This window comes from Prinia subflava, chromosome 6 (assembly GCF_021018805.1).
Source record: "Prinia subflava isolate CZ2003 ecotype Zambia chromosome 6, Cam_Psub_1.2, whole genome shotgun sequence".
In the NCBI taxonomy this organism is placed as follows: domain Eukaryota; kingdom Metazoa; phylum Chordata; class Aves; order Passeriformes; family Cisticolidae; genus Prinia; species Prinia subflava.
In genome coordinates this window covers 29,962,656-29,987,562 of record NC_086252.1, presented here as the reverse complement: position 1 = coordinate 29,987,562, position 24,907 = coordinate 29,962,656, and the positions used below count along the sequence as shown (strand labels likewise).

At 40.4% G+C, this 24,907-nt stretch overlaps 1 protein-coding gene across 2 annotated transcripts in view; it reads left to right on the top strand.

Annotated features, from left to right (window-relative positions):
- The first annotated feature begins 408 nt into the window (after nucleotides 1-408).
- SNX4 (sorting nexin 4) overlaps nucleotides 409-24,907 on the top strand; it is a 33,200-nt gene continuing 8,701 nt past the window's right edge. Inside the window, exons 1-9 of one of the 2 annotated variants that reach the window (XM_063400901.1) lie at nucleotides 409-1,056; nucleotides 2,035-2,150; nucleotides 10,579-10,717; nucleotides 10,816-10,944; nucleotides 12,001-12,048; nucleotides 16,056-16,111; nucleotides 20,592-20,664; nucleotides 22,189-22,250; nucleotides 23,748-23,813. In XM_063400901.1, the coding sequence (XP_063256971.1) occupies nucleotides 919-1,056; nucleotides 2,035-2,150; nucleotides 10,579-10,717; nucleotides 10,816-10,944; nucleotides 12,001-12,048; nucleotides 16,056-16,111; nucleotides 20,592-20,664; nucleotides 22,189-22,250; nucleotides 23,748-23,813 (827 nt within the window). In that variant the 5' untranslated portion in view covers nucleotides 409-918. Of the gene's footprint in view, nucleotides 1,057-2,034; nucleotides 2,151-10,578; nucleotides 10,718-10,794; nucleotides 10,945-12,000; nucleotides 12,049-16,055; nucleotides 16,112-20,591; nucleotides 20,665-22,188; nucleotides 22,251-23,747; nucleotides 23,814-24,907 lie in introns of both variants that reach the window. The other variant, XM_063400900.1, reaches the window with a different exon arrangement.

Here is a 24,907-nt window from a genome sequence, read left to right as displayed (position 1 = left end):
CTCTCCAAAAAGACAGGGAATGACAGAAAAGCACGGAGAAATTTGTTCCTGTTCATAAGAGATGAGACACCTGGGGCTTTAATTAGAGGGTGAGACAAAAGGAACATGCAACTGAGTCCTTCATTACTGCTAAAGGAGTGAGAGGGGAAATAACAGGCTGGTGGGCTTTAAAATATAACGCAAGCTACCCAACGCCAACAAACATCCTGTGGGAAAGTTAATGGCTGCTGAAAGAGACTCAATAAAGGAAAGGGCTTTACAAATCTTTGCTTTGCAAATCTTGCTATGAACTAAAGATGAGAACGTATCGGAAATACTTCCCATTAACATGGAGTTTAATTTTTGTTTAATGTGTGTTATTTCCTATAACAACACAGGGTGTAAAAAAAAAAAAAAAAAGAAAAAAAAGAAAAAAAGAAAAAAAAGCCAAGCAACCAACCAAAAAACAAGCAGGAAAGGTGTGCGAAGCACGGCACGAGAAACTCTTCGGTGACCTGAGAACTAAGAGGGGAACAACGACACAAACAAATTTTAGACATAAAGATTTAGGGCTGTAAGAGTGCGGGTGAGAGGTCGGGGGAAGCTTTGTCCCAGACAGGGTCAGGAGTGCCAAGATTGCCTGTGGGAGAGCGGAGCACAGTCGCAGCGAGGACTGTCCGTGCTCAGGGGCACGAACGAGCCCCTTCTGGGCACCGGGGTGGGCAGGACTCCCTCAGCCCCCGCGATGGCGCCTCTGCACGGGCAGGGCGGCGGTGCAGGGCGGCGGTGCAGGGTGGCGGGGCCGGGTGGCCTCGCCCCGCCCGCGGCCCCGGCCCCGCGGACACGCCCGGCCCGGCCCGGCCCTAGGACCGGCCATGGGCTCGCCCGGAGCCCGGCTCGGCGCCTGCGCGGAGCGCCGCGGCCGAGCCCCCGAGCCCCATGGAGAGCACCGAGCCCGAGCCGAGCGACAGCCGCCCGCAGGAGGAGGAGGAAGAGGAGGAGGAGGAGGAGGAGGAAGAAGAAGAGGAGGAAGAAGAGGACGGCGCCCTCCCGGCCCCGGAGCAGCCCCTGGCCGCGGTGAGGGTGCGGAGGGCGGTGGCGGAGGGGCAGCGTCCCCCTCCCCGGGCCCACGGCCTGCTCCGCCGGGCGAGCACCGGGCTTTCCTGAGCGCGCTGCCCGGGCCGGGCGGGGAGGGCGGCGGGGCTCGGGGGGCGCTCGCCCGGCGCCGCCCGCCGCGGCGGGAAGGGGCCACAGGTGGGACGAGCCCATCCTCTGCTGCCTGGGGCCGAGCCCTGCTCGGTGGAGCACGGGGCAGAGCTGTGCAGCACGACCCTCTGAACTGCGGGGTTCTCTTTGCAGCCCCGTCCTGGCCGCTGTCAGAGAGCTCTGTGCACCCTCTGGCCTCGTCCCTGATGTCACATTATTATTTATTATTATCAATTATCTTTTTGTCTCCTCCTCCCCCCCACTTAATTTCACAAGTGACTCCCCCTCCCTGCTCAGTGCATCTCTTCCTTTCCATGGTGGGCGTGTGGTCCTTACTGATTTCTGGCGGCCAGTGTGTAAAAGATAACGATCCTCCTCTGAGAGATTAAAAGAAAAACATCTTGGTCCGGAAATATTCTGTTTCCTGTGAAAGGGGAGAGGTGGCTGCATGTTTCCCGGGTGTCCTGAGGAAGAATTCGCTGGTAGTTGGGAAGTGTTTGGATAGAAAGTAGTGGGGTTAGCGTGTTTGGTTTTTTTAAAAAAGGTTACTTTGTTACCTGTAAAGAAAAATATTTCTCTTTGTGTATCCTCCTGGCTCAGGGTGGTTTTTGGTACCTGAAGTTGTCAGTTTGTTGACTTTTCTGTTTTCCTCCTAAAGCAGGTTTCCAGTTGTCACTTGCAAATGTGATACAGAACATAAGTATAAAGCAAAGCCCTGTCAATGCCTTTATCCCACAGAGACCTGTCTTATTTGAACAAATGTGGTGTAGGACAAGGGGAGGCAAGGTTAGTAGCCTTTGCCTTGTGTGGTTAATGTTACATGAATCTCTATTTTCCTCTTCTAAAAAGATGGAAGACTGTTTGGCAAAGAAAATGGAAATCACGGTTTCAGAAGCTGAAAAGCGGACTGGGAGGAATGCCATGAACATCCAAGAAACATACACTGCTTACCTCATTGAGACTAGGTGGGTGATGAGAGCTCAGTCTCAAGAGTACATGGATGTGCCATTCTAAACAGATCTTCCCTCCTTCCACCCCTCAAAATAATCAGATACAGTTGATGAGAGGATTTAGCTGGTTTGTGCTTTGTTATGTGGTTAACAACCCACTCTGGAGGATCTCTTCCTGTGAAAATTTGGCAGCTGATCTCCTGTTCAGTTCTAGTGCTGGTTTTGTGTAACTGCATACTGTAATTCTTCATTTGGAGCTAGGTGGAAAAATGTGTGTTTGAAAGTTGTTGCATTAAAATGGTGCCAGCAACTGCTTGGTTATTTCTTGGACATAAGTTGGACAAATTTATACATGCATTTGTGAGATTGTGTGTGAGAGAGGTCCAAAGTAACTGCTAGGCTTGCTTGAAGTGACAGGAAAGAGAAGATAAATTAAGACCACACTTATGTCATGTGGTCAAAATTTATTGCTCAGCTTATATTTGAAGTGTTTTGCTTGATCTGATTACCACATACTCCTTGTAGATGGTTTAAGGGTCAGAGTTAGTTAACTATTTCCTTTCTTCATACTAGCTTGAACTTTCACTGGGGAATTTACTGCTCTTCCCGTGTTAATGAGATCAATACTACTGGCGTGATAAACATTCTCAGTACCACAAACTCAAAATTTCAATTATTGAGTAGTGAGCAAAACTTTAAAATCTCTTCTAGCTTTCCTTACTTCCCAAACAGTAATAGATGACTCCTGTTATGTGGGATCATGTTACTCAGCTGAAGCAAGACTTTCAAAATTAGACTTTGTTACGAGTTTTGTTTAGCTCTTCTTGATATTACTAGTTTTAACCCTTGGGCCTTGCCTTTGGGATTATCTGCTGTACAAAGAAAACCTTCTGAAACAAAGCAGTTGCATTTTGCAAAGGCACTGAAGAGTTCAAATTGTAATACTGTCACATAAGTCTTCTGTCTGCTAGTTAAAAGGCTTCAAGCTTGTTTAGCTGGTGGACACCCCAGTCACACTGACTACAGGCCTGCTGGGATGAGTTTACTATATTTTTGCTGAACTTGAAGAGCAAAATCCAAAATAGACATATATTTTCAAATGTTGTATCTCTTTGACAGTTCCTCAGATGCTTAAAAATACTTCTGTAGTGTATTGATATTAAATATCACACCTTCTTATATAAGTAGTGTTATTTTTATTGTAATGATATTTCTGAAGGAAAAGAGAAGAAAATTGGAATCATTGGGGCCTAACTGTGATATGAAGTATACTCTGGGGGCAGATTTATCCAGCCCCAGAACATGCTGACTGCATCTCCTTTTCCAGTCATCCTTGCATTACTTCAGAGTTGCTCCCACTGGTGTTTCCCAGTTGTTCTTTCATAGTGGCAAAACTGTACTTTGCTGGCCAGATTGTGTTCTTTCATTAAGATTTATTTTACTCCGTGGTCAGCAAATACCAAGACCAATTACATGTTTGTCACAGAGCAATTGAAAATGTGCATTTGTCACATCTCTAATAAAATAGCTTCTCTATTCCTTTTGCTGAGAAGGCAAAATGTCTTGCAAAAATACAATTGGTGGCTATTAAATGTGCTTCCTGCTGAGCCTGTAGCTGTAGGTGGGCTTCACAGTAATTTGTCTGTGGGTAATAAGATATTTTGTAGCTGAAGAATAAAACTGTTTATAGTAATATAAAGGGAAGACCAGTTAATAATAGTTGCATTATGTTTATGTGAGCTGGAGTTTTGCCGTTACTGCTATCTAGGATTTAATTTCAGTTTGAGTTAAGGAATTCTATCTGGGTGAATAAGAGACACAAGATGGATACAATTATGACCATGGTATATTTGTTATAGAACAGGAGTTGAATGCTTAAACTTTTAACACATAAGTTTCACTGGTGCTGGTGAAAATGTTTTCAAAATGCAAGTGATGGTGTTACTTACTTTTTCTTTTTAAATGAAAAGATTTATTACTATGCTCACATTTTTGTGTGACTTTTGTTGATTTTTTTATTAATGTGATATTATACTTTGATGTGGATATATTTCTTTGAGACAAATTCCATTGCTGTAGACTGCAGAGTGTCAGCAAATTCCAAGAGTTGTGCTTCCTGAGAGCGTCTTCTTGCTTTAGACCTTTCTGCATTAGCTAATTCAATTTTTTATGATGAGCTATTTCCATTCAATTAGTCATGATGTCAGTTTGTTTCACAGCTTCTGTTAAACTATACAGTTATTTAAAAATAAATCAATTTTTATATTCTCCCTGTGAGAACAGAGGTCACTTCTACCTGTTTGTGGGAAATGGCATTAAGGCAAGTACAAATTCTTAAGATGCGTAGCTAAATATTCCTTCTTGAGATGTTCTCAGCATATCACTTGCTTTCTCTAAGGGAAGTAGCAAATATCCAGGATCTTTCTTAAATCCAGACTTGCTTATTGGAATTTTAGGCATCTGTGTCTTATATCAGAGTGCATGAAACTACGAGAACTCAGGTAGAATAAACCCCTGAGTCTGACTCCTGGCTCTGTACTTGTTATTTTTCATGACAGAGCTGAAAGTTAATCAGAATGCAGAGCACCTCTAAAGTTCTCTGTGGTATTGCACTTATAATTATAGGACATACAGTGAATGCCTTTTTTTTCCTGGTCTCCTTTAAAGTAAACAAATTCTTCTGTAGCAGTAGGACACTTCCATTTAGTTCACTTTCCTTTCATCCCTGCTGACTATTAGATTTCTATCCTGGCCTTCCCCATCAAACAATACCATGACTAGCATGTATTTTTTTTTTGCTCTGTTTTAAATGTGGCTTTAGGAAGAAGTAGCACAAGTTTGTGCAGCCTTGTCCAACCCCTTAATAGCAGGATCCCTAGTTTCCAGCCCTACTAGTTTTCACTTCCTCTTGCAGTAATTTGACAAGGGGGCTTATTTTATTTCCTTTTTACTCTCGTGGTATGGCTGGGAAGTTACTAGTCTTATTTCTGTTTTCAGTATTTGGAAAATTTTCCACTAGTTAAGTTGTGATATGAGTGTTACCTTCTTCTCTGTTATGACCTTGGATTGCCTGTCCAGAGTGAGAAATTCCAAACAATGTTTCTGTGAGAGAAATGAACTTGGAAATCAGTAGCTGGCCAGGCCACAGTTCAGTGGTAGCAGTGCTGCATTGTGGGGTTTCAGGAGTTTTTCCTTTGTTGCATTTTGTTTAGTACCCGTCTCAAAGTTTCCTGGTTCACACTGGGCTGGGTGAAAAGCCCAGGCATGGGTTTCCTGAGGAGAGGCACAGGATGAATGCCCTCAGAGGGATGCTGTCTTCTGACAGAACAGTAAAGTGCAGATTTTGGCCAGTGGGAGTCAGGAAGACTTGTCCAAAGGAGATATCAGGGAAAAAGTCTAAATTCGACATGAACTTTAAACAGGAGAGAGTTGGGAGGTGAAAGAAGACAGAGAGTTTGAGAACTTAGTTTTCTCTTGGTTTTTACTTGATTGATACTATGAATCATTTATCTTCCTGACAAATGTATGTTTTAGTTAAATACAGTAAACTGGGTGACAGTATTAAAAAACTAAAGAATCACCTGGCTGTGAAAAATCTTCTGGCAAGAGAAAAACTTCCTTGTCATACAGCTTGCCAGGTAGAAGAGCAATTATTAGACATCAGCTTTCTGAGGGGCCTGAATACAGAGACTATTTCTAAATAGCTGTTGGAAAACGTTGCCCATCCCTGTAAAATGGTGTTCCTCTGCACAGGGAGTGAACCTTGCCCACTGCAGGGAGTGGAAATGTCACTTCTCATGCACTGGAAGGTCAGAGGTTGAAAGCAAAGTTACTGCCTCTGCCATTGAAGAGGTGATTGCTTTTACAAGGAAATAAACCTTCTTGAAATACCTTGTGTATTTCCTTCTTGTCTGATTTAGTACTTCACAGCCATTTGTCTTTTTATTGCATTCAGAATTATTTAATGGCTCATTTAAGATAATTAGTTTTAAATGGGAAGTGAGAAGAGGTTAATTAGATGGACTAAAGTTTTCACACTGACACTTTCAATTAAGGCAAATAAATGAGACATGGAGTAATGTAATCTTTGAATTGGTTATGATAACATCAGTTATAAATGTAAAAGGTTTCAATTTTGTCTTTTTAATTTTTTCAGGCAGGTTGGTTCGTTCAATGAATAACTTGCATTGTTAAAAGTATACTTAAAGGGGAAACATATGGTTTTCCTGCCTGAAGACTGTACAAGTATTATATTGTGTTTTTAGAACCAAAACAAATTGAGAAGTTTGACTGAATGTCAACAAGTGATTATAATCTTAATTGAAACTAGTCTGCAAATACTTGCGTTTAATGGAGGAGTTCATAACGCGGTCTAAAAAATTAGATGGTAGTGAAGGTATTAAGTGTAATGAGTACCTTTGTGGATTTCTACTTCCTTTCTGAAATGGTGTTCCTGGGGAGGAAATGCTCTTGTAATTGGTGATATTTTATGACCTCATATGTAACCAGGTGGAGACATTTTTGGTGTGATTAAAAAAAACAAAAAAAAAGAAAATCTCTCATCTTGTTTGCCTGTCCTAAATCCATCCATGCAGTTTCAAACTCCTATTACCTCATTTAAAAGGCCGTGGTGCTGACACAGGCTCATAAGTGAGGGCTGTGCAGTGCTTTCCCACCACAGCTTTGCAAGGAACTTTGCAGCTCCCCTCCTTTCCCCAACTGCAGCATTGTGTGCTCTAGAGAGCAGAACCTGGGGGTTTTCTGTAAGCCTGGGTGTAAGGGGGAATCTGCAGCTGATACTAATAATTTCAAAATGTCTTAAATGTATTCAAATCAATTAATTAAAGAAGCATGGCTTCTTTGTTAGGTGCTACATAGGTGCCCTCCTGATGAAGGTAAAAGTAGCTGTAAAGGCAGTGTTTGCACTTCTGAGACACTGAGAATAAATGCATGTTAGAATAAAGGAAACAAGTATGATCTGAGATGAGAATAATGTCAGGCTGCTTAACACACACTACAGTGAGGTGGTTATATCAGATGCTGTCTAGTTAAGAAAGAATAAACTACACAGGCAGCTTTGACCTTCAAGATTCTTTGGTAGTAATTTCATTTTTTTCTTCAGGGTATAGTGTGGGGTTTTTGTATCCCTCACAAGGGTAGTAAAGCTTGATTACCTGAGACTGAGGGAAGCCTAGCTGTTGTCCACAGATCTGAATGGTCAGAATAAATTGACAGTAGGCTTTAGATGTAGTAAAATTCCTTAGTGTCTTCAGTGTGGGCAGGGTAGATGCAGTGAGTGGTATGAACTGGTCTGGCAGTCTGCTTCCTTCCTCCTGGAGTTCTTGAGGCCCTGTGTGGGCATAAAACCTCAAGTAACAAGGTAGTGGTTTGTGCTGATGTAGGACTAGGCTTCTCAATAAAGCTGTGGTCCTTTCCTGCTAAGGTGTTATGCTCCCAAATGACCTTTTAAAATTTTTGACTAATATTTAGTTTTCTGCTTTGTGTGGACTGAGATGTTACTACTATATTTTTTTTAAATAACTGATGGGCTTTTATTAATTGAAGCAAATGCAAAGCTTATAAGCAGGCATGTTCAGAAAGGGTTTTTATTTTTTATTTTTTTCCACAGTTAAGGCTCAGCATGGCCTCTGCTGCTCCTACTTTCTAATTAACTCTGCAAAACAATTACGGAGCATTAGAAGCATGATTTAGAGCGGACCATTCCCTTATCAGAAGGCTGGCACAGCAGCATCTGTGTCTGCAGCACAGATATGTCCTCCTGGGATGGGGCTGGGTTCTCAGGGCAGTCCTGACCTGTGTTTTTCTAGACTCCCTATTTATGTTTGCTTGTGCAGCCTGTTCTCAGTCAGGGTCCCCGTAATGCTATCATGTATTGATGGTAGCAGTCTTTCTGAAGGGCTGACAATAACCCATGTGGAAGCCTTGAATCCCGTGGTGTAAGTCAGTGCAGCTGGTTGGTAGGCTGCTGAAGCTGAAGATAAAAAGGATCTGTGATTCTGAAGTACTTTTATGAGTGTCTTGAATGGCCAGATTGTTTACCAAACCCTGCTGGGAGTTTGTCCTCTAGGAATGTAATGTTTGTGCCTTCAGCTTTCACTAAACAATTAATCTTTTGAGCATAGTAGCTCAATTCCATATCTATTCAAATTTACCTCTTACTCATCAATAGTTCAATCTCTAGATACCTGCTTTGAGCTGAAGTGTTCTTGTAATATTTAAGTGGTGCAGCAGTTAGTGTGGGGAGGAATGCTGCATGGCCTGTCAGTCCAGGCTAGGCTGAGCTTACCCTCTTCAGAACTCAGTATTTGCAGGTGCAGCTTCATTGAATTAAAATACTCTAATAGAGAAGAATTCTGTGGGATGCTGGCAGTGTGAATAATGCTTGTCAGCAGTCTGCTCACCTTTTTCTCTTGAGTCGCTCTCAAATAGTTCAAATCCACAGCAGTCTGTGTTGTATGCTATGAATTTATCCTTTTTTCTTCTTAATTGTGAAGTCACTTTTCCCCTACAAATTCAGTCATCTGGAATAAATATCCTTTCCCCAAGGCATGGGTAGATACATAAAAATTGTTCCACCTTACTAAGTTAAAAAAGTATCTTTTGCATTCTTCTGTGTGACATTATTCCACCTTAAGATGTAACTAAACCAAAGCATATAGCAAGACTGTTCCTCTCTAGTGAGAGTTCACAAATAGAGACACCTTGTATTTTGTTTAAATGTATCAAATAATTGGGACTGCTTTGGACTGGGATTGTTTGTTTTTCAGTAAGGTCATTAGAAATCTGACCTTGTAGGTTAAGCATAGCTTAAAAATTATCTATAATTTCTGTGCTACTTAGATGTTCTAAAACTTCAGAAAGTTCTTAGGAATTCAAGAACTGTGAAGCTTGACTTTTGCTGGAAAAAATAATGTAGCACTCTCTTCTAAGTATCATATGAGTAAGTACTTGCAGTTCATAGTTTATTGTTCCCAGTTCTGAGCTCTCCAGCACCAGAAGGATGTGGACTCACTGATGCAAGTCCAGTGAAGGGCTGTGAGGATGATTATGGGCTTGGATTGTCTGACCTGCAGGGAGAGGCTGAGAGAGATGGGATTGTTCAGCCTGTGCAAGAGACAGCTGATTTTAGCAGTTGTGGATCAGTACCTGGTGGGGAGGTAAAGAAGATGGAGTCAGACTCCTTCTGTGATGCCAAGGGAGGGCAAAAGGCAGTGCCCACATATTCAAACATGGAAAATTCCATGTAAAAGTAAGAAAACCTCTTTATAGTGAGGTTTGTCAAACATTGGAGTGGGTGGCTCAGTGTGGTGGAGTTCTCAATCCATGGAGATAGTTCAAGGCCCACGTGGGTGTAGCTCAGGACATCCTGCTTTGAGCAAGGGAGTTGGATCACAGACATGCAGAGGTCTCTGTCAAACTCAACAGTCAATACTGTTCCATGTAGGTTTATGCCAGTGCTTTGTGTGCTAATCAGTCACTTAAATGAAGAATAAAGTAGATATAGACATTACTCTTTTCTGTTGAGTGCCTTGTGTGAATTCTCTCTCTGTGTTTATTCTGGCATATGCCAACTGCTGAAAGTGTTACTACCCAATGCTTATTTTATGATATTGCAAAGTATATTCTGTTGCTTTGAATGCCTTATATGAAAAATAATTTTTCTCATCAAGTTTTTGTATTACTTTCCAATCCTACAGTATTCAGTGATTTCTCTGTTTATAGTAGCATAAAATCCTTTATTACCTTGCTAGGTCATGTTGGGTTTAAGCCTTCAACAGTTTTTTCAGACACATCAATTTAGTACGTGCATGCTCTAGCTAGTTTGTTACATTTTTAGTCCTTAAATATAAAAATGTGTCACTTTGAACAAAAAAATAAAATTGGAAGTTCTTTGAAATTTGCTCTTTTTCTAAAAATATCCTTTAAAATATCTTTAATATTTTTAAAGTTGTATTTGTAACTGTATCTGTTGTATGCAAGACAATTTTTATCCTCTGATGTGAAGACTTTCCCACTGAATAATAAATTTCTTCTTACAATATTCTGTATCCTTCAGGTCCTCATGAATTTTGCTGACTTTGAACCTAACACTGTTCCAAGAGAAATAGGGCTAATTCTATAATGGTGTGGACTAAGCCACATGTGTCTGTTTACTTGACTGTGACCTACCTGTTTGTTTTTGATGTGCAAGTGCATTGACTTTTCCTGTGTTCCTAGCAAAATTGAGTGCTGTCAGACAGAAATTGTAAATATTTTTAAATTAGTATGTAGACATGAAATTAATTAAGGTTGCTTTGGGTTATGGGCAATTCATGCAGTAATCACCACTATTCTTGGGGCCTTTGGTGTAATTGCACTGATGGTTTTTGAAGGAGAAGGTGATAGCTCACTAATGGTCCAATTTGCTGCTTTATCTTTCCAGAGCTGTTGAGTCCCAGAGTGAGGGACAGTGTGCCCCAGTGGAGTCCCTGTGGCGACGTTACAGCGAATTTGAGTTGTTGAGGAATTATTTGTCAGTCACCTACCCACATATTGTTGTTCCACCTTTGCCAGAGAAAAGGGTAAGGAAACCGAAACTGTGGCTCGCTTTGTTACGTTTGTTTTTCAATTTACTGTTCACACTCTTCTGTTTGACTAGGCTGACTTTGTTTGGCATAAGCTATCAGCAGATAATATGGATCCAGATTTCGTGGAAAGAAGAAGAATTGGTCTGGAAAACTTCTTGTTGCGTGTGGCTTCACATCCTGTTCTTTGCCAAGACAAAATCTTTTATGCATTTTTAATGCAGGTATAGTAAAGTTATTTCTAAGTACATTATTTAGTGATTATTTAATTAAGATAATGCCCTTTTGATCTTTTCTATTTGACCAATAGCTTGTTCTGTGTCAGGAGGGGAGACATACCATGTGAATAAACTTGAGGTGGGAAAGGCTTGTCTAGCCAAAAGCTTCATGAGAGCAGTCTGCAGTTGTACAGTTGCCCTTTTAATCTACCTTATGACTTTTTTCCAGTCAAGTTGTAAGGCTTCTAAGAGAGAATTTTCACCTCTTTGGAACAGCCTGTTGGGAATGCATGTTGGCTGGGAGCTCTTCCATAGGGCTAAAGCTGAGCTAGTTACCATGCTGTACTGCTGACTGCAGGGACAGCAGTGGCTTCCAGTTTGCTCTTTGGATGTCCATGGTTTCTTTAGCCCTGGGTTTGGATCATGATCCATTCATGTGTCATGGTCCAAAACCGTTACAATACATTGTCACAAAAATTGTGGTCCAATTTTCAGCTTAAGCATTGCATTCTGCAGCTGTCAACTTTAGGAGATATTGAATAGTTCTTTTTCTGTGCTTTGATGAGAGATTCCCAAATACTGGACTGAAAGCTATGTTTGCCTTCCTACAGTATGTGGATAAACCAATGTATGGGAACTGAAAACAATGGAAAGCTGGCCAGTACATCTGATCCAGTTTTCCATTTGATGGCATGTGCACTGCAAACTGTTGTCACCTGTGTGCTCTCTGCCCTTTTTGAGCTGCAAAGGTCCTTGGAGATGCTGCTAATCCCAGAGGCAAAATGTGTTAGCTACTTTTCTTTAGACCAAGCAGTGTGGCTCCTGCTCCCAGCTGATAGGTTGAGGTAATTGAGGAGAGGGTTTTTGGAAGGAGATTAGTGTGTAAACACAACATAATGATTGGTTATTCTTAACCCAGGTTCTTGAAGAGACATGGGGAGGGTAACTGAGGCAGAAGCCAGGCACACTGGAGAAACTCCTTTGATATAGGCTCTCCCAGGGACTTGCAAAAGCTGAAACATTCTTAAATCACTCTAACTGAACATTCTTCTGTATTTTTAGGAAGGTGGATGGAAAGAAATGGTGAATGAGACTGGATTTCAGTTGAAGGTAATTACTGTAATTGTTTGTCTCATGATTGCTGTGACACAGACATATTCCAGCAAACGTTTTAGGCTATTTATGAAAGGATGTTTGCTGTAAGAATGAGTTAAAAGCATTGGTTTATAAATACTTGTTATTACAAAAATCAGTGATGTTCTTGGCATGTGATAGGTAGGATTGCAGTTAAGTTCTCTAGCAGGCTTGTTACATGCCTGTGTTATTCTGCTGGTAACGTAGAAGTATGATCCTTATAAGCTTGAAAAGTAATGAACTTGAGGCCACAGCAGTGGGGGTTTGTGTTTTCTGTTTAGTTTAGCATTTTTAAAGGGGGGTGTCAGATTTAGTCTGGTAAGAGGTGCAAGGTGTCAAAAAAAAGGTGAGCAAAGAGATCTGAATTGTAGAAGTTCTTTGCAAGGAGCAGTTGGTAAAAGGGACTAAGACAGACAGATTTGGTGCCCCTTAACTGTTTAACAGAAAGTGTCTTGAAGTAACACTATCCTCATTGACATCAGCAAGTTCATGGCTGGGTAAACTGGTGGAAGACTTGCAGGAATAAATGATCTGAGGTCATGTGTCTGTATAGGTCAAGAATCTGAGAAGCTGATAGATTGCTGGGCTGTGTCTGGAAGAATTACTATATGGGGACAAATACTGAGCTTTTTGTTTCATTGTAATGTGATCTGCTCTCATGAAATCACAACTGAAAACTAGGTGGATTATGAAGAATTATTCTATATAGTGAGAGCTAAAGAAAATCCCTGGTGCTCTTATCCTCAGTGTCCAAGGGGCTTTGATACTGACACTTACTGTTGATGACTTAAGTTGACAATAATTCTCTTCCATCACAGTAGGGTTTGCATGCTACTAGTATTCATAATGCAAACAATGTAAAGCTCTGAAGCTGCATACACTTACAGGAGTTCAGAAAGTTTGTACTGACAGGATGTGTTTAGGAGAGCACACAGTGGTGTGTTTGTGGAAGAAAACTCATAGCAGCATGCTGAGAATATTCTCCTCCCTGAAACCACATTGTAGATTAAATGAGAGATGAGCAAGTCTTGTTTTCCCTCCTGATTAGATTGTGTCTGTTTTCCCATTTGCAGTTCAAGTTTCCTTAGGAAAGAAAAATAACTTTTACAAAAGCCTGGTAAAAAGAGTCTTCCCTTTATTCCACATCTGAAGTATAAACTCTCAATATTCAGCACTACACTGGAAGGAAAACCTGTATTCAGTGCCTTTTTTAGACTGGAATTAGACCATTTGTTTATGTTTCTGCTGCATTTAAGCAGGATGTGTTTTTTGTCTGAGAGGGTATGAACTTTCTGACTAAACTTTAAATTAGGTATTAATGCAGTGCATTAATGTAGCATGCTATAGCTGAATGCTGGAGACTTTGTTTATTCTGCCAGCTGTATCATTAAATCATGCCTTTCCTCCCTCCCAACCCCAGCACTTAATTTTTAAGGGATTTTTAATTTAAGGGATTTGTCACTTGGGATTTTAACCCTTCCTGTAGGAAAGAGAAAATTCCCATCTCTCTTTAGTTTACATAAATGATTATAAGATTGTAGTAGGCATTAACTCTCTGAAAACTCCTCAGCTCTACTTCATTTGATAAGTGATTCATCTGTAAAATGCTTGTGCATGTTACTCTTAAATCAATTTTAAGACTGGACAGATGTGTCTCTAGAAGCCATACTCTGGTGTAAATGCTCAAAAGTAGTGTATGTGAGTTACTGTGCTGGCAAAAAGGAAACAGCCCCACTGAGATGGTTTGGCATTGTCAGGATCGTCCTGGCTGCCTGCCAGTGCTTGTATGAACCTACTGAACTCTTCCTTCAGAGCACTGCATGTGCCTGTGACAAAAAGACAAAAACCTGCCCTGTAACTGTAGGGTAGGAAGTTGTCCAAGTGTAAAAGCTGTTGGATGTGCCTGCTGCCCCAACAGACATAAATGGCTTTGGTGCCTGCTGTTTCAAGATAAATACAGGGTTTTGGGAAATAGCTGTGCAGAAGGAAGGACTCTGATAAGGTCAGTGTACCTAGGTGACATTTGTACTGTGAGAGGATGTGTGAGGAGTACCTGCAGGTGTGTGTGAACAACCCAAAATGTAACTGGCTTGTGTGTTGATTTGTTGGGGTATGGCAGTGGAGATCCAAGCCTCAGAAGTGCTCTGAATAAGCATAAAGGCTGGGACTTGGAGCTCCTGCAGTGTTTTGTGGTCCTTGTGCTGTCTGGGACATGCTTCCCCATGCTGCCTTGTCTTCCCTTTGCAAGATACTCTTAGAGAAGTGTCATACACAGTGGTGGCAATGAACCTGCTTTCTCCCAATGTCAGTCACTCCTAAGTCTGGAGGGTTTTGTTCCCTTACCTTTTGGTTTGTGGACTATACTTTGTTTTGGTGGTTTGGTCTTTGGAAGAACAACTAAAGTTAACGTGACTCTGCCACCAGTCCACCACTAAACATGCCCCTGAATGCCACATCAACATATCTCTTAAACACATTGAGGGATGGTGACTCCATCATTTCTGTGGGCAGCCTGATCCCGTGTTTGGCAATCCCTTTGGTAAAGAAATTTTCCCTGGCCTCCAATCTGAACTTCCCCTGAAGCAACCTGAGGCTGGTTCCTCTTGTCCTATTGCTTGTTTATGTGGGAGGGGAGACCAACCTCTACCTCACTACAACCTCCTTTCAGGTAATTGTGGAGAGCAATAAGGTTTCCCTTGAGCCTCCTTTTCTCTGGGCTATGGATGGAGTGTCTTCTGCTCAGCCCAAATGTAGTGGGAGGTGAATCATTCTCAGACTGTGCATCTTATCTGCAGAGGCTATTACAAGGCCCCAAAGGACGGACTCTGTTCTTGTTTTGGGAAGACACTGTGTTCCCTTCACTGACAAATTCAAAATAGCTCTTCAAGCTCTGAGTTTTCTGTAATAGGGCACAAAATATTCTTTTGTCATATACCAGCACTAAGCACTGCTGAAGTGACTGCTTGCAGCTGTGGCCCAGCCTCTTAGCTAAAGGAGGACACTATAGGAAATCTATACACCTAGCAAGGTGTTCTGATTTATTTTCCTTTTACTGAAGAGAAGGATGTTTTGATCAAAAGTAAACTCCAGCCATTTATCCACAATTGACATTTTCTTTACTATGGATAAAGCCCTGAGTGAGCTGTGTGTACAATGCATTGTAGGAATGAAGAATTGTAGTGATGTGACCTCGTGGATGAGCCTGGGATCTCTCCTCTGTGTTGGGGTCTTATTAGGAGTAAATACTCATTGCACAGTTTAATATTCAATAAACTGAAAAAAAAAACCCCTCCATCTTCTTAGAAATGTTCTGTACTACTGTTGCAGTAATTGGTAAACTAACATCTCAAAAGCTAAAGCAATCAATTACCTTTTTAATTAGGTATTGAATTTTATTCTGTAGAGATTTATATATGCTCTACTATAGAGAAGAACATTGCATTAGAAAGGGCTCTATTCTGATATACAAATTACATATTTTCTGTAAAGCAAGTCATAAAAAGTAAGAGAACAACATATATAAGATTTTGATTTCACTGGGGAACTGTTCCTGGTAATAAAGAGCATATAGAGGTCACTCTACCATTGGTTTTATTTGGTTTAAGAAATATAAAATAGCTTGTCCATGTGGTCTTAAGTTACCTAATTGCTTCACCTAAAAAGAATGTGGGGTTGTGTATCTTAACTCCATCATTTGTGCAGCATTTTAAGAAGGGACTATTTTTGTGGGACTTGGATTATACCAGCTTTATTTTAGTGGTTACTGTTTACATCATATTCACAAAAATAGTACAGTTTTTTGACTTTTTAATAAAAATATCTGACATTCAGGGCAGCTGGTGTCAATTTGTTCAGTGTTTGAAGATTTAAATATGCCATGAAGGCAGGACATTTTTCTAATGGTGCAGCCAGAAGGCTGAGATTTTTTTGTCACTGAAATTTAATTGCATTAAATTAACAAAGCTTTTTTTCCCCTTTTTCAGGCAGATTCCAGATTAAAAGCTCTTAATGCAACATTCAGAGTGAAAAACCCAGACAAGTAAGATTCCACATCCTTCTTCCCTCCCTTTCCCTTTTTAAGTTACAACTATAACTTCAGGTGACAGAATATTCTATCTCTTTAGTATAAATTCAGAAAAGAAAAATTATCTTTCTGCACTTCAAATCTTAAGAGAAGCCCAGTAAAGAGGTAGTGTGAAAAGATTTGATAAATCCTGCCTCCAGAAGCAGGAAGCATTCAGAAAAATTCCATCACTTTATGTAAAGTGAGTATTTCATTTTAGCTATACTAAAATGAAGGGACAAAAACCCCCAAAGCCAGACTCTGAAAAAGAACCTCTTAATATTTGTTTTCTAGAAATCTTTCCAAGTATGAACAGAATACAGATTGGTGGTAGGTCTTTCCAAAAGTCTGCAAGTGTACAGCTCTGGATGCACACACCCTGATGTTGCAGTTCATAGTTCTCTTCAAGCTGCCAATTTTCACAGATGCTTTTGGGAGTCCAGAGGTCAGTTCAGCTCTCTTGCAGTTCACAGAGCTCTGGGACAGGCACTAGAGCAATCTGCTGGATGGAAAAGCTGCTCAGAATTGTCAGTGTATATAGTGGGAGGTTGATCACAGCCTTGGTGGTGTGGGAAGGGTGAGATGAGAGTTTCTGCTTCTGCAGTAGTTGAGAAGCATCAGTGTGCAGTGATGGGGCCGAGAGATGTTGCTGTTTGCCATCCACAGGCCGTGGAGACCTGTGCAAAGTGCCCTTCTGGGTGCACTTGCTGTCCAGCAGGGGCTCCAGGAGATGCTCCCTGGGGAGAGCTCCTGTGCCTGTCTGCTTTCTCTGGTCTTTCCCATAGAATCTGTATTGTGTTAAGGATGTTAGAGGGAACATGCCTTTCTGAACCTCTTCACAGACTTAACCTGTGAATTGGTCCAGTCCCTCCTTTTTTATTGTGCTTGTTTTTAGGGCCTTCTGTGGCAGCCAGGAGGCTTTTAGCCAGGGTTTAATATAAAGGATTACATTAATGAATGAGATCAGAAGACAGCAATTCTCTGTATCTGCAGGTGAAAATGGTCCCTTGTTTGAGTGCTTCATCCTCAGTCATCTTGCTGTGTGGCCAGTAGGAGTTATCTTTTCCTGCTCTCACAGCAGCTAAACTGCCAGAAGTCTGACTGTAGGCACAGGTGGGAGTGCCTACAGACTGTTTAAGGAGCATCCTTGTTATCTTTTAAGGTAACAGTGTTTCAGAAAGCAAAGCTGCTGTGAGAAGTGGCTTGTTGAAAAGCAGGAAAAAGGTTAATACATGGAAAACATGAGGAACACGTTTGTACCAAAAGCAGTCCTCGAGTGGGTGTGCCTTGGTAGAGCCTTCACAGCACTTGAGAGATGGCACACGTTTTCTGTTGTATTCTGCCAGCCCTGTAACTTCCACATTGCACCTGGGGGTACAAATTGTTTAATAAATAACTGATGAGCAGAAATTGGTTGCTTGCCTTTTGCATGTGTGGCTCTAACAGGAGTCACAGTGCCTTGCTCTGCCCAGCACACTCGTGCTGGAGCTGCCCGGAATGTGATGCCTGGCCCCTCTGCTTTACCTCTGGTGCTTTTGTGTGGCTGGCTGCTGAAGTGGTTCAGCAAGCTCACCTTGCTGAAACAAAAGGTGTCACTGCTGTGTGGAGTGTAGGCTTTCAGTCCCTGGGTCAGGAGAGGTTCAGGAGGGGAATAGCTGCAGCTCCCAGTGGGGATTGCCATGGAGCTGCACCCGTCAGCCTGGCAGCACGAGGTGTGTCCTGCAGCTGAAACAAGGCTGCTCTTCGAGATCAAATGTAGACTGGAAACTAAACCTTCTCCTGTGGGAAGCAATTTATAGTTTCAATGGTGGAATTAAATGGTGATAAAAATATGGTGTTCTGGTACCCAGAGGTAAACTTTTATCTACTGCAGTCCTCTCTGATTTGGCCTTGTGGCACTCATGCTTTCTTTCTCTTTCTGGGCTTTAATCAAAACCATAGCTTTTGGATTGTGGTGGAAGAAGATTTCTTTAGAAAATACTAAAACCTTTCCTAAGGCAGACTTTTTTTTTTAAGTAGCTCTCTGGGTTTTTTTTTTTGTCTGGTTATTCAGACAAGTGACTTGTTTTTTAGTGAACAGTTCTGTTCTTGTAGCATGTCTCTTCACAAAACAGGACAATGGCACTGCCTGCCCTAATGCAGAGAGGATTACTACTGAATAAAATGCACAAAGTAAATAACTTACATTGATGGGCTGTCTGCTGTGAAGGAAATTTTTTTCTTTGCCAGTATCATAAAAGATATTTTTGAGAGACCTGCTGGTGTTCCTACAGCAACGTGACACAATCAGTTCTTCATTTGTGTCTCAAGTTCTATTTAATAGCTCAGTTAAGTATCTAGACTGTTGATAATGTTGCAGAACCAGTAAAACCAAGTGAAAAGTGCTAGTTAAAAAAGCCTCAGTTACTGAGTGCCAAAACTATATCTTGTTTCACACTTCTGCTGTTAGGATACACTGGAAAGTAAACATCCCTTTGTGTGCCTCACTGAGTACTGTTTGGAAATCACTTTATAATTATGTAACTTTTTTTTACATGAGCAATGACTAAGACTTAAACAAATACTTGAGAAATAAACTTTTGATCTGCAAAGCTACCAGTCTCTTAAAAACAGTTTTTCCTGAAAATTATATTTGTAAAATTTTCAACCTTCACAGAAGAGTGTGAAAAAAATAGCAGCACTTTGGTTTTTACTTTTTATGAGACAAAATAGAAGACAGCTTGATTTTGAAGTAGTAATTTTTAATTTTTTTTTTAAATTGAGGAAGGATTGGTTTGAGAGAAGATGAATTGCTACTGGAGGCCAGGATACTGAAAGTCCTCCTAGGTTCCTGACTCTTGCCTTCAGGGAGTACAGCATTCCTAAAAGATTTCTTGTGGCAAAACAGGATAAATAAAACTTTCCATTATAAATTTCTGGAGTGGAAAAGGGAGTCTTCCTGAGCTGCAGGCATGCTTTTTAATCTTTTGTTTTTAGTTCAATTATTTCAAATATCTTCACTGTACGTGTCTGCAGCTGTCTGACATGCAGCCCTGGTGCATATTTTATAAAGTGTAAACTGAAAAGATTGCTCTCTAAATCCCACTGTGCAGATCAGTGACTACATTTCTTTTTCCCCATACAGTTCCTCTGCTAACTTTTAAATCTTTTTATGTACTTTAACCCTGTGTGTGTCATAATACTATAAAAAATGGTTAATGGAAATCAAAAATATTAGAAGTCACAATAAAGCTTTTACTTCCTGAATGTAGGGATGGGAATATTTTAGGGGAAGGCTTCCTGGCAGGGGAGGAAGAGGTGTTAAATGAAAAACCTTGGAATTTCATACTTGGTCACCCAAAACAAGTGACCCGACTCATTTCAGTAAGACCTCTTGGGTACAAGCTATTCTGAAATACAAAGCCTGACTGTGTGCCTGTGGTGGGAGGAGGGATGAATTTTTTTTTTTTATTCTTGAACATCAACCTGGAACACTAATCTCAGTCTCCCAGACCTTAATTCTAGTTGCATTCTTCTGTATTTATTTTCAGATTGTTTAGTAATTTAGGTAAAGTTTCTGGCTTCCCATCTGGATGAAATAAATACATTCTTGTGTACCAAAGTAGGTCATGAGCTGGACTTGTGTGTAGTAGGGAGGGTTTGTGTGTGCACAAGAGTCTGTTGCTGTGGTTTAATTGTTTATCTGTCACTAGCAAAGCTGTGGAGAACGATTCACCTTTGTTATTAGCAGGAGCTAAGGGTGTCAGCTTAAATTGCCTCTGAATCCTAACTGGTCTGGCTGATAAAATGCCTCTTCTCTGGAAGTGACAAGCCAGCAGTGTGCACATGTCACCTGCAGTGGCTCCCCTGTCTGGTACCTTGTTGAGATGTAGTGATTTGATGGCCTTCAGCCACACAGAGCTCCTGTGCAGGTACAAGTCCCAATAGGATTTCATGTTACAGTTACTGTATGGATTAGCCCTAGGGAAAATGTAACTGTGAATGCTTCCTTGAACCCCTGAAAAGCTGTGCCCAAAACTGGATAGAGACAGTTTGAAAGTAAAATATCTTTGTCAGGTCAGAAATGTAAACATGCTTTTATTGAGAAATACCCTTCACCAGATTTTGGCTTTGTGTTTGAAGCTTTCCTATTCACTAATCCTTGCTTCTATGAATCCCATTAAAAAACCCTAACAACAAAACAGTGATGTAATAACTTCAGCTAACTACTCTTACTTCATAAAATTTTATCTCTTAATTCAATCTGAGCCTTCAACATTTGCATTTAAAATACCAGCAGTCATGCAAACGTTGGGATGTTTGTTCGCTTTAGGGAAATTAAACTCAGCAGTCACTTCTTTAGGAGTCTTCAGCTAATTCCACTCCAACACAATGCAGGGTTGTGGCTGTGTTGTGCATGCTGTGAAAGCTTGCTTTCATGATGCCTGATGATGTACTATCTGTTTGCTGTTCCCAGGAGATTTACTGAGCTAAAACACTACAGCGATGAACTGCAGTCTGTCATATCACACCTTCTGCGAGTCAGAGCTGTAAGTATTTCCCATGTGTGTCGTGACAAATAGTATGATTTATTTATAAGGCAGTATTTCTTGTTTAGTCAAGAGAAGTGCTATATGTGTTCTAGAATAAGGGCAGTTTTGCCTGAGGGAGTCTGTCTCCGGAGTGCGTAGCAGGAGACAGCAAGAGGTGAGGGCACTGACTTTGTACAGATCTGGGAGGGAGAAGGAGTTCCAGATATGATGGTTGGGTTAGATGGTGCATGTTGCTAATCTGCCCTGTCCTGTGATGGTCACGTATCAGAGGGAGGTGTTTTAAAAAGAATCAAGGCATCCGCTTCTCTCTACTCAGCAGACAAATTGCTTTTGCTGGATGTTTAATTTGGGAAGGGCCTGAAAACACAGTTTCCTGGTCAGACATATAATACATTGTTTTCCTGAGCTTGTAGTATGAATCCTTTATGCTACCCAGTATGTTTTGTATTTTTTTGGCTCATTCATTGATCTGCAATGAATAATAGTCTTTCTAATGCTGACAACAATTATGTAATGCATTAAGATACTCTATGGGTTGAGAGTAGAAGGTTATTTTTTTAAAGACACAAAAAGGAAATAGGAAATTACAATTCCAATAATGAGAGCATGATACTTCTTTTTAGTATGTTCAACAAGGATTTAATTTTCAATGGACCTGCACAGCTGAGAGCACAGTAATGGATTGCTCTGCTAAACTCAGGTTCTTGAGAGAATTAATCAGTCTCAAGAGTAGTGTTCTACAGACAGTCGTATTTTCTCAGGGTTGTGTGTGTGAGATCTGTTGGGCAATTTGTTTATGTTTCCTTTTTACTACTGCTGTGATAGACATAATAAATATGGTAGCTCTTGCAGAGCTTCACTCTCATTCATTGGAACATCACGATTCCAAGGGCATTATCTGGATTACAACTCCCATTTCAGAGTGAACACGTGTCTTTTCTTCTGAGGTTTTGCCAGCGTTGTAGTGCTGGCTGCAGCAGGTACTGGCACTCCAAACAGCTGAAATGACCTCTACCTCAAGCAATGAGTTCTGCAATGGATAGCTCATTTCCTTTCCCTCAGTTCACTCAGCTGGGTGGAAAAATCAAGTCACTTGTTAGAATTTTACTGAAGGTTTCCCTACAGTATCGATGTTAAGATGGTCTGACTTGACATCTATAAATTAAATAAACAAGTGTGTGCATGAATTTGGCACTATTCGGGTAAAGAATGCCCTATATTTGGTTATCACAAACTGAATGGAACTTGATTATGGTCTCCACAGACATATCCTATTAATGAACACTTCTAAAGATAGATATGAAATGCTACTTTTCAACATAGGCTTGATTGTGACTTCAGTTTTCTAGGATTTCATGCTGTTGATTTTTTTTTTTCAGTAGTGGCTTATGTTAGATTTAGGCCTAATCTTGTTTACCTGTGTAAGAACATTAGGGCTTTAGCTTGGAGTATGCATGTGGGTTTTCACAAAGCAATTGCACTTAATGTTGATGACCAAAACCTGTCTCTAAAATGTTTTAGAGGGTAGCAGACCGGCTTTACGGTGTCTATAAAGTCCATGGCAACTACGGAAGAGTATTCAGGTAAGAGTTCATCCAGTTTTTAAATACATACGTAGGTATGGGAAGAGAGAAGGGAATTTCTTGGTTGTGTTGTTATGCTTTTGAAAAGTATGTTTGAAACATTTCATTGGCTAGAAAAGCTCTGTATTGCAGTGCTAATGAGATTTCTGTGCTGCATGCAGAGATCTCTGGATCTGCTGAGCTCAGTCTCTAGTGGAAGACTACAGCTTGTTGCTTTGTGTATGAGACCTTTGGGCCTTGTGCTGCATTGGCATTTTGTTTCTTTAGAAAGTAACTCACTGTTCTTCATGCAGTTGTCTCTGAAAAAGTTTCTGGGTTCTTTTAATGGATAAAAATTAACAATTATATCTGTGCAATTTTAGCAGCTTTTAGAAGTGAATTTGCCAATCGTTTTTTTGATTTATATGAGGGAATTGCATGCTCAAGTTTTCCATCTCACTGGAGAATTCAGGAATCTAAACTTCTGGTTAAGGGAAACCTCCTGCTTCTACACACTGTTCAAGTGCTAAATTTAATTCTCTGGGTTAATGGATTGCAGATGTCTTTCTCATTGGGAGTTTTAAAATGAAATTAGGTGTAGTTCTGTAATAGCACAAAGACAAACAAATATCAACATCAGCAGAGTGGAATGTTTATGAAAAAGTGAAGGACAGAATAGATGCATTACACATAAATTAGGCAAAATATAAGGAGAACCTCTTTCTTCCTTATAAAAAGAGTTGTGGGTGTAATTCTTGTAACTAATAACTCTCATAAGGTTTCTCAAAGCTGAGAACACAATTAAAATGGCAGCATACAAACCAGAATGCCCAGAACAAGTCTCTTGCTACCTTTTTTGTAGCTCTGTTTCTTTCTTTATCTAAATCATATCTTTAATGTAAATGGCTAATTGAGACAACTGCAAGTTGGAATTTTTCTTTATGGATAGAGCTAAACAGGAGTCTACTATGAAAACATAAAGCTACATGTATCAAATAGTTTCAGGAGAAGTAAAATGCTTACAAAAGTCGAATCCCACCCTTTTTTGGTTTTTGGAATGAGAGGCTTCTGTCTTCTATCCTGTAAATCTGGAAAGCTTAGTATATTCTTGGTGAGCCCAAAATGTATTTCAGAAAGTTCATCATTGTTGTTGTCCCTTGTCCCATTTATATTAAATTCTTGGTAGTTTTTTTTTTTTTTTTTTTTTTTTTTTTTTTTTTTTTTTTTTTTTTTTTAATTGCGTTTTAGCTATTTAAACAAGATTATGCTCAAAACCCATCCCAAACTAACTATACTTGTGACGATGAGTTTAGGGACAATTGTCTTACAGAGTGCCGTTAATGTCCTTATCACATTGTCAGTGTTGTTCCTTAAAGAAAAAAACCAGTTTGACCAAGTCTAACTTTGAGGCAGTTTCCATTCAGGTGTCACCTGGAAAGAAACTATATACAGGATGCAGCTTATTAACTTCCCTTCCCCTTCATGTGTGATGTTGTTTCTCGTTTGTTTTTCCTACAGTGAGTGGAGTGCAATAGAGAAGGAGATGGGGGATGGGTTGCAGAGTGCTGGCCACCACATGGATGTGTAAGTACTGACTGAATATCTGATAGTTTGATGTAAGCCAGATGTGGAACTCTTTCCTCTCTTTTCCCTCAATCTCAAAGTACATATGAGTACCAAGAAAGTTGGGGGTGCGTTGTTTTTAGGCATACAGTGTTTCTGTGCCTTGGATGCAGGCAAAGTTTTAGCATCCACATACTGTATTAAGTAGCTCAAAAAGCCTCAGGAGAACCAGAGGGGTTTCTTTTTTTATTATTATTTTGAAATCGTAGAAGTGTTTGGAATCCTTCCAGGTTTTCTTTTAAGCTACTATGCCAGAAACTGGTGGAATACAACTTTAATGTACTGCAGACCTGATGAGATCCATTTGGTTTTGATAGCAGCATTTTGTACCATGCAGTAGATGGTACACGGATTTGGACTTAATTACAGGGAGTTAAGAAATTTAATTAATCGGCTCCAAAACTCCAGTGGATTCTTGAAACAAACACTGGATATAATAAAGTAAAGAATCCTCTCTCTTTGCATCTTTAGAGTCATTTGGCAGAGTATGTGAAGCACAGCCTTCAAAATAAGAGTCTAGCACTTGGGAGTGCTTACAGGAGTGGGATTCTAAGCTCATGGCTTCTGCTTTTCAGATATCACATATAGCAAGTGAAACAGCATTTCTTACCACTCTGATTCCTCTTCTGTAATCCCACACAACAGATAAGTAACAACTTCAGCAAGAGATGGAAAGTGTTTGACACTTCATGCAATATTTTTACGATAAAGTGTAATTCGTGTGGAAATAAAGTTCTCAGGTTTAGTTTATAGGGCAGATTTACATATGTACTACTGCCTGATTGTTACTGGGGGTGTCAAATTAACAGGTTAATTGTTACTGGTGTTGCCAAGTTCAAGGGTTTGAAGAGCCCTCAGCTTCTTTAGAGTAATTCTGCTTTTATCAAATCTTTAAGAATATGACCCCTTCTGAATAATTTATTCACAGTTCTGTCTTTTGTCTAATGGAGTGGTTTCCATACAAGAAAAGCTGTAATATTTTCAGGGCAGAGGGCTCTGGTGAGAATAAAGCTATGGAGAATGCATTCTGCTTTCAGAAAAAAATAGTTGAAGTA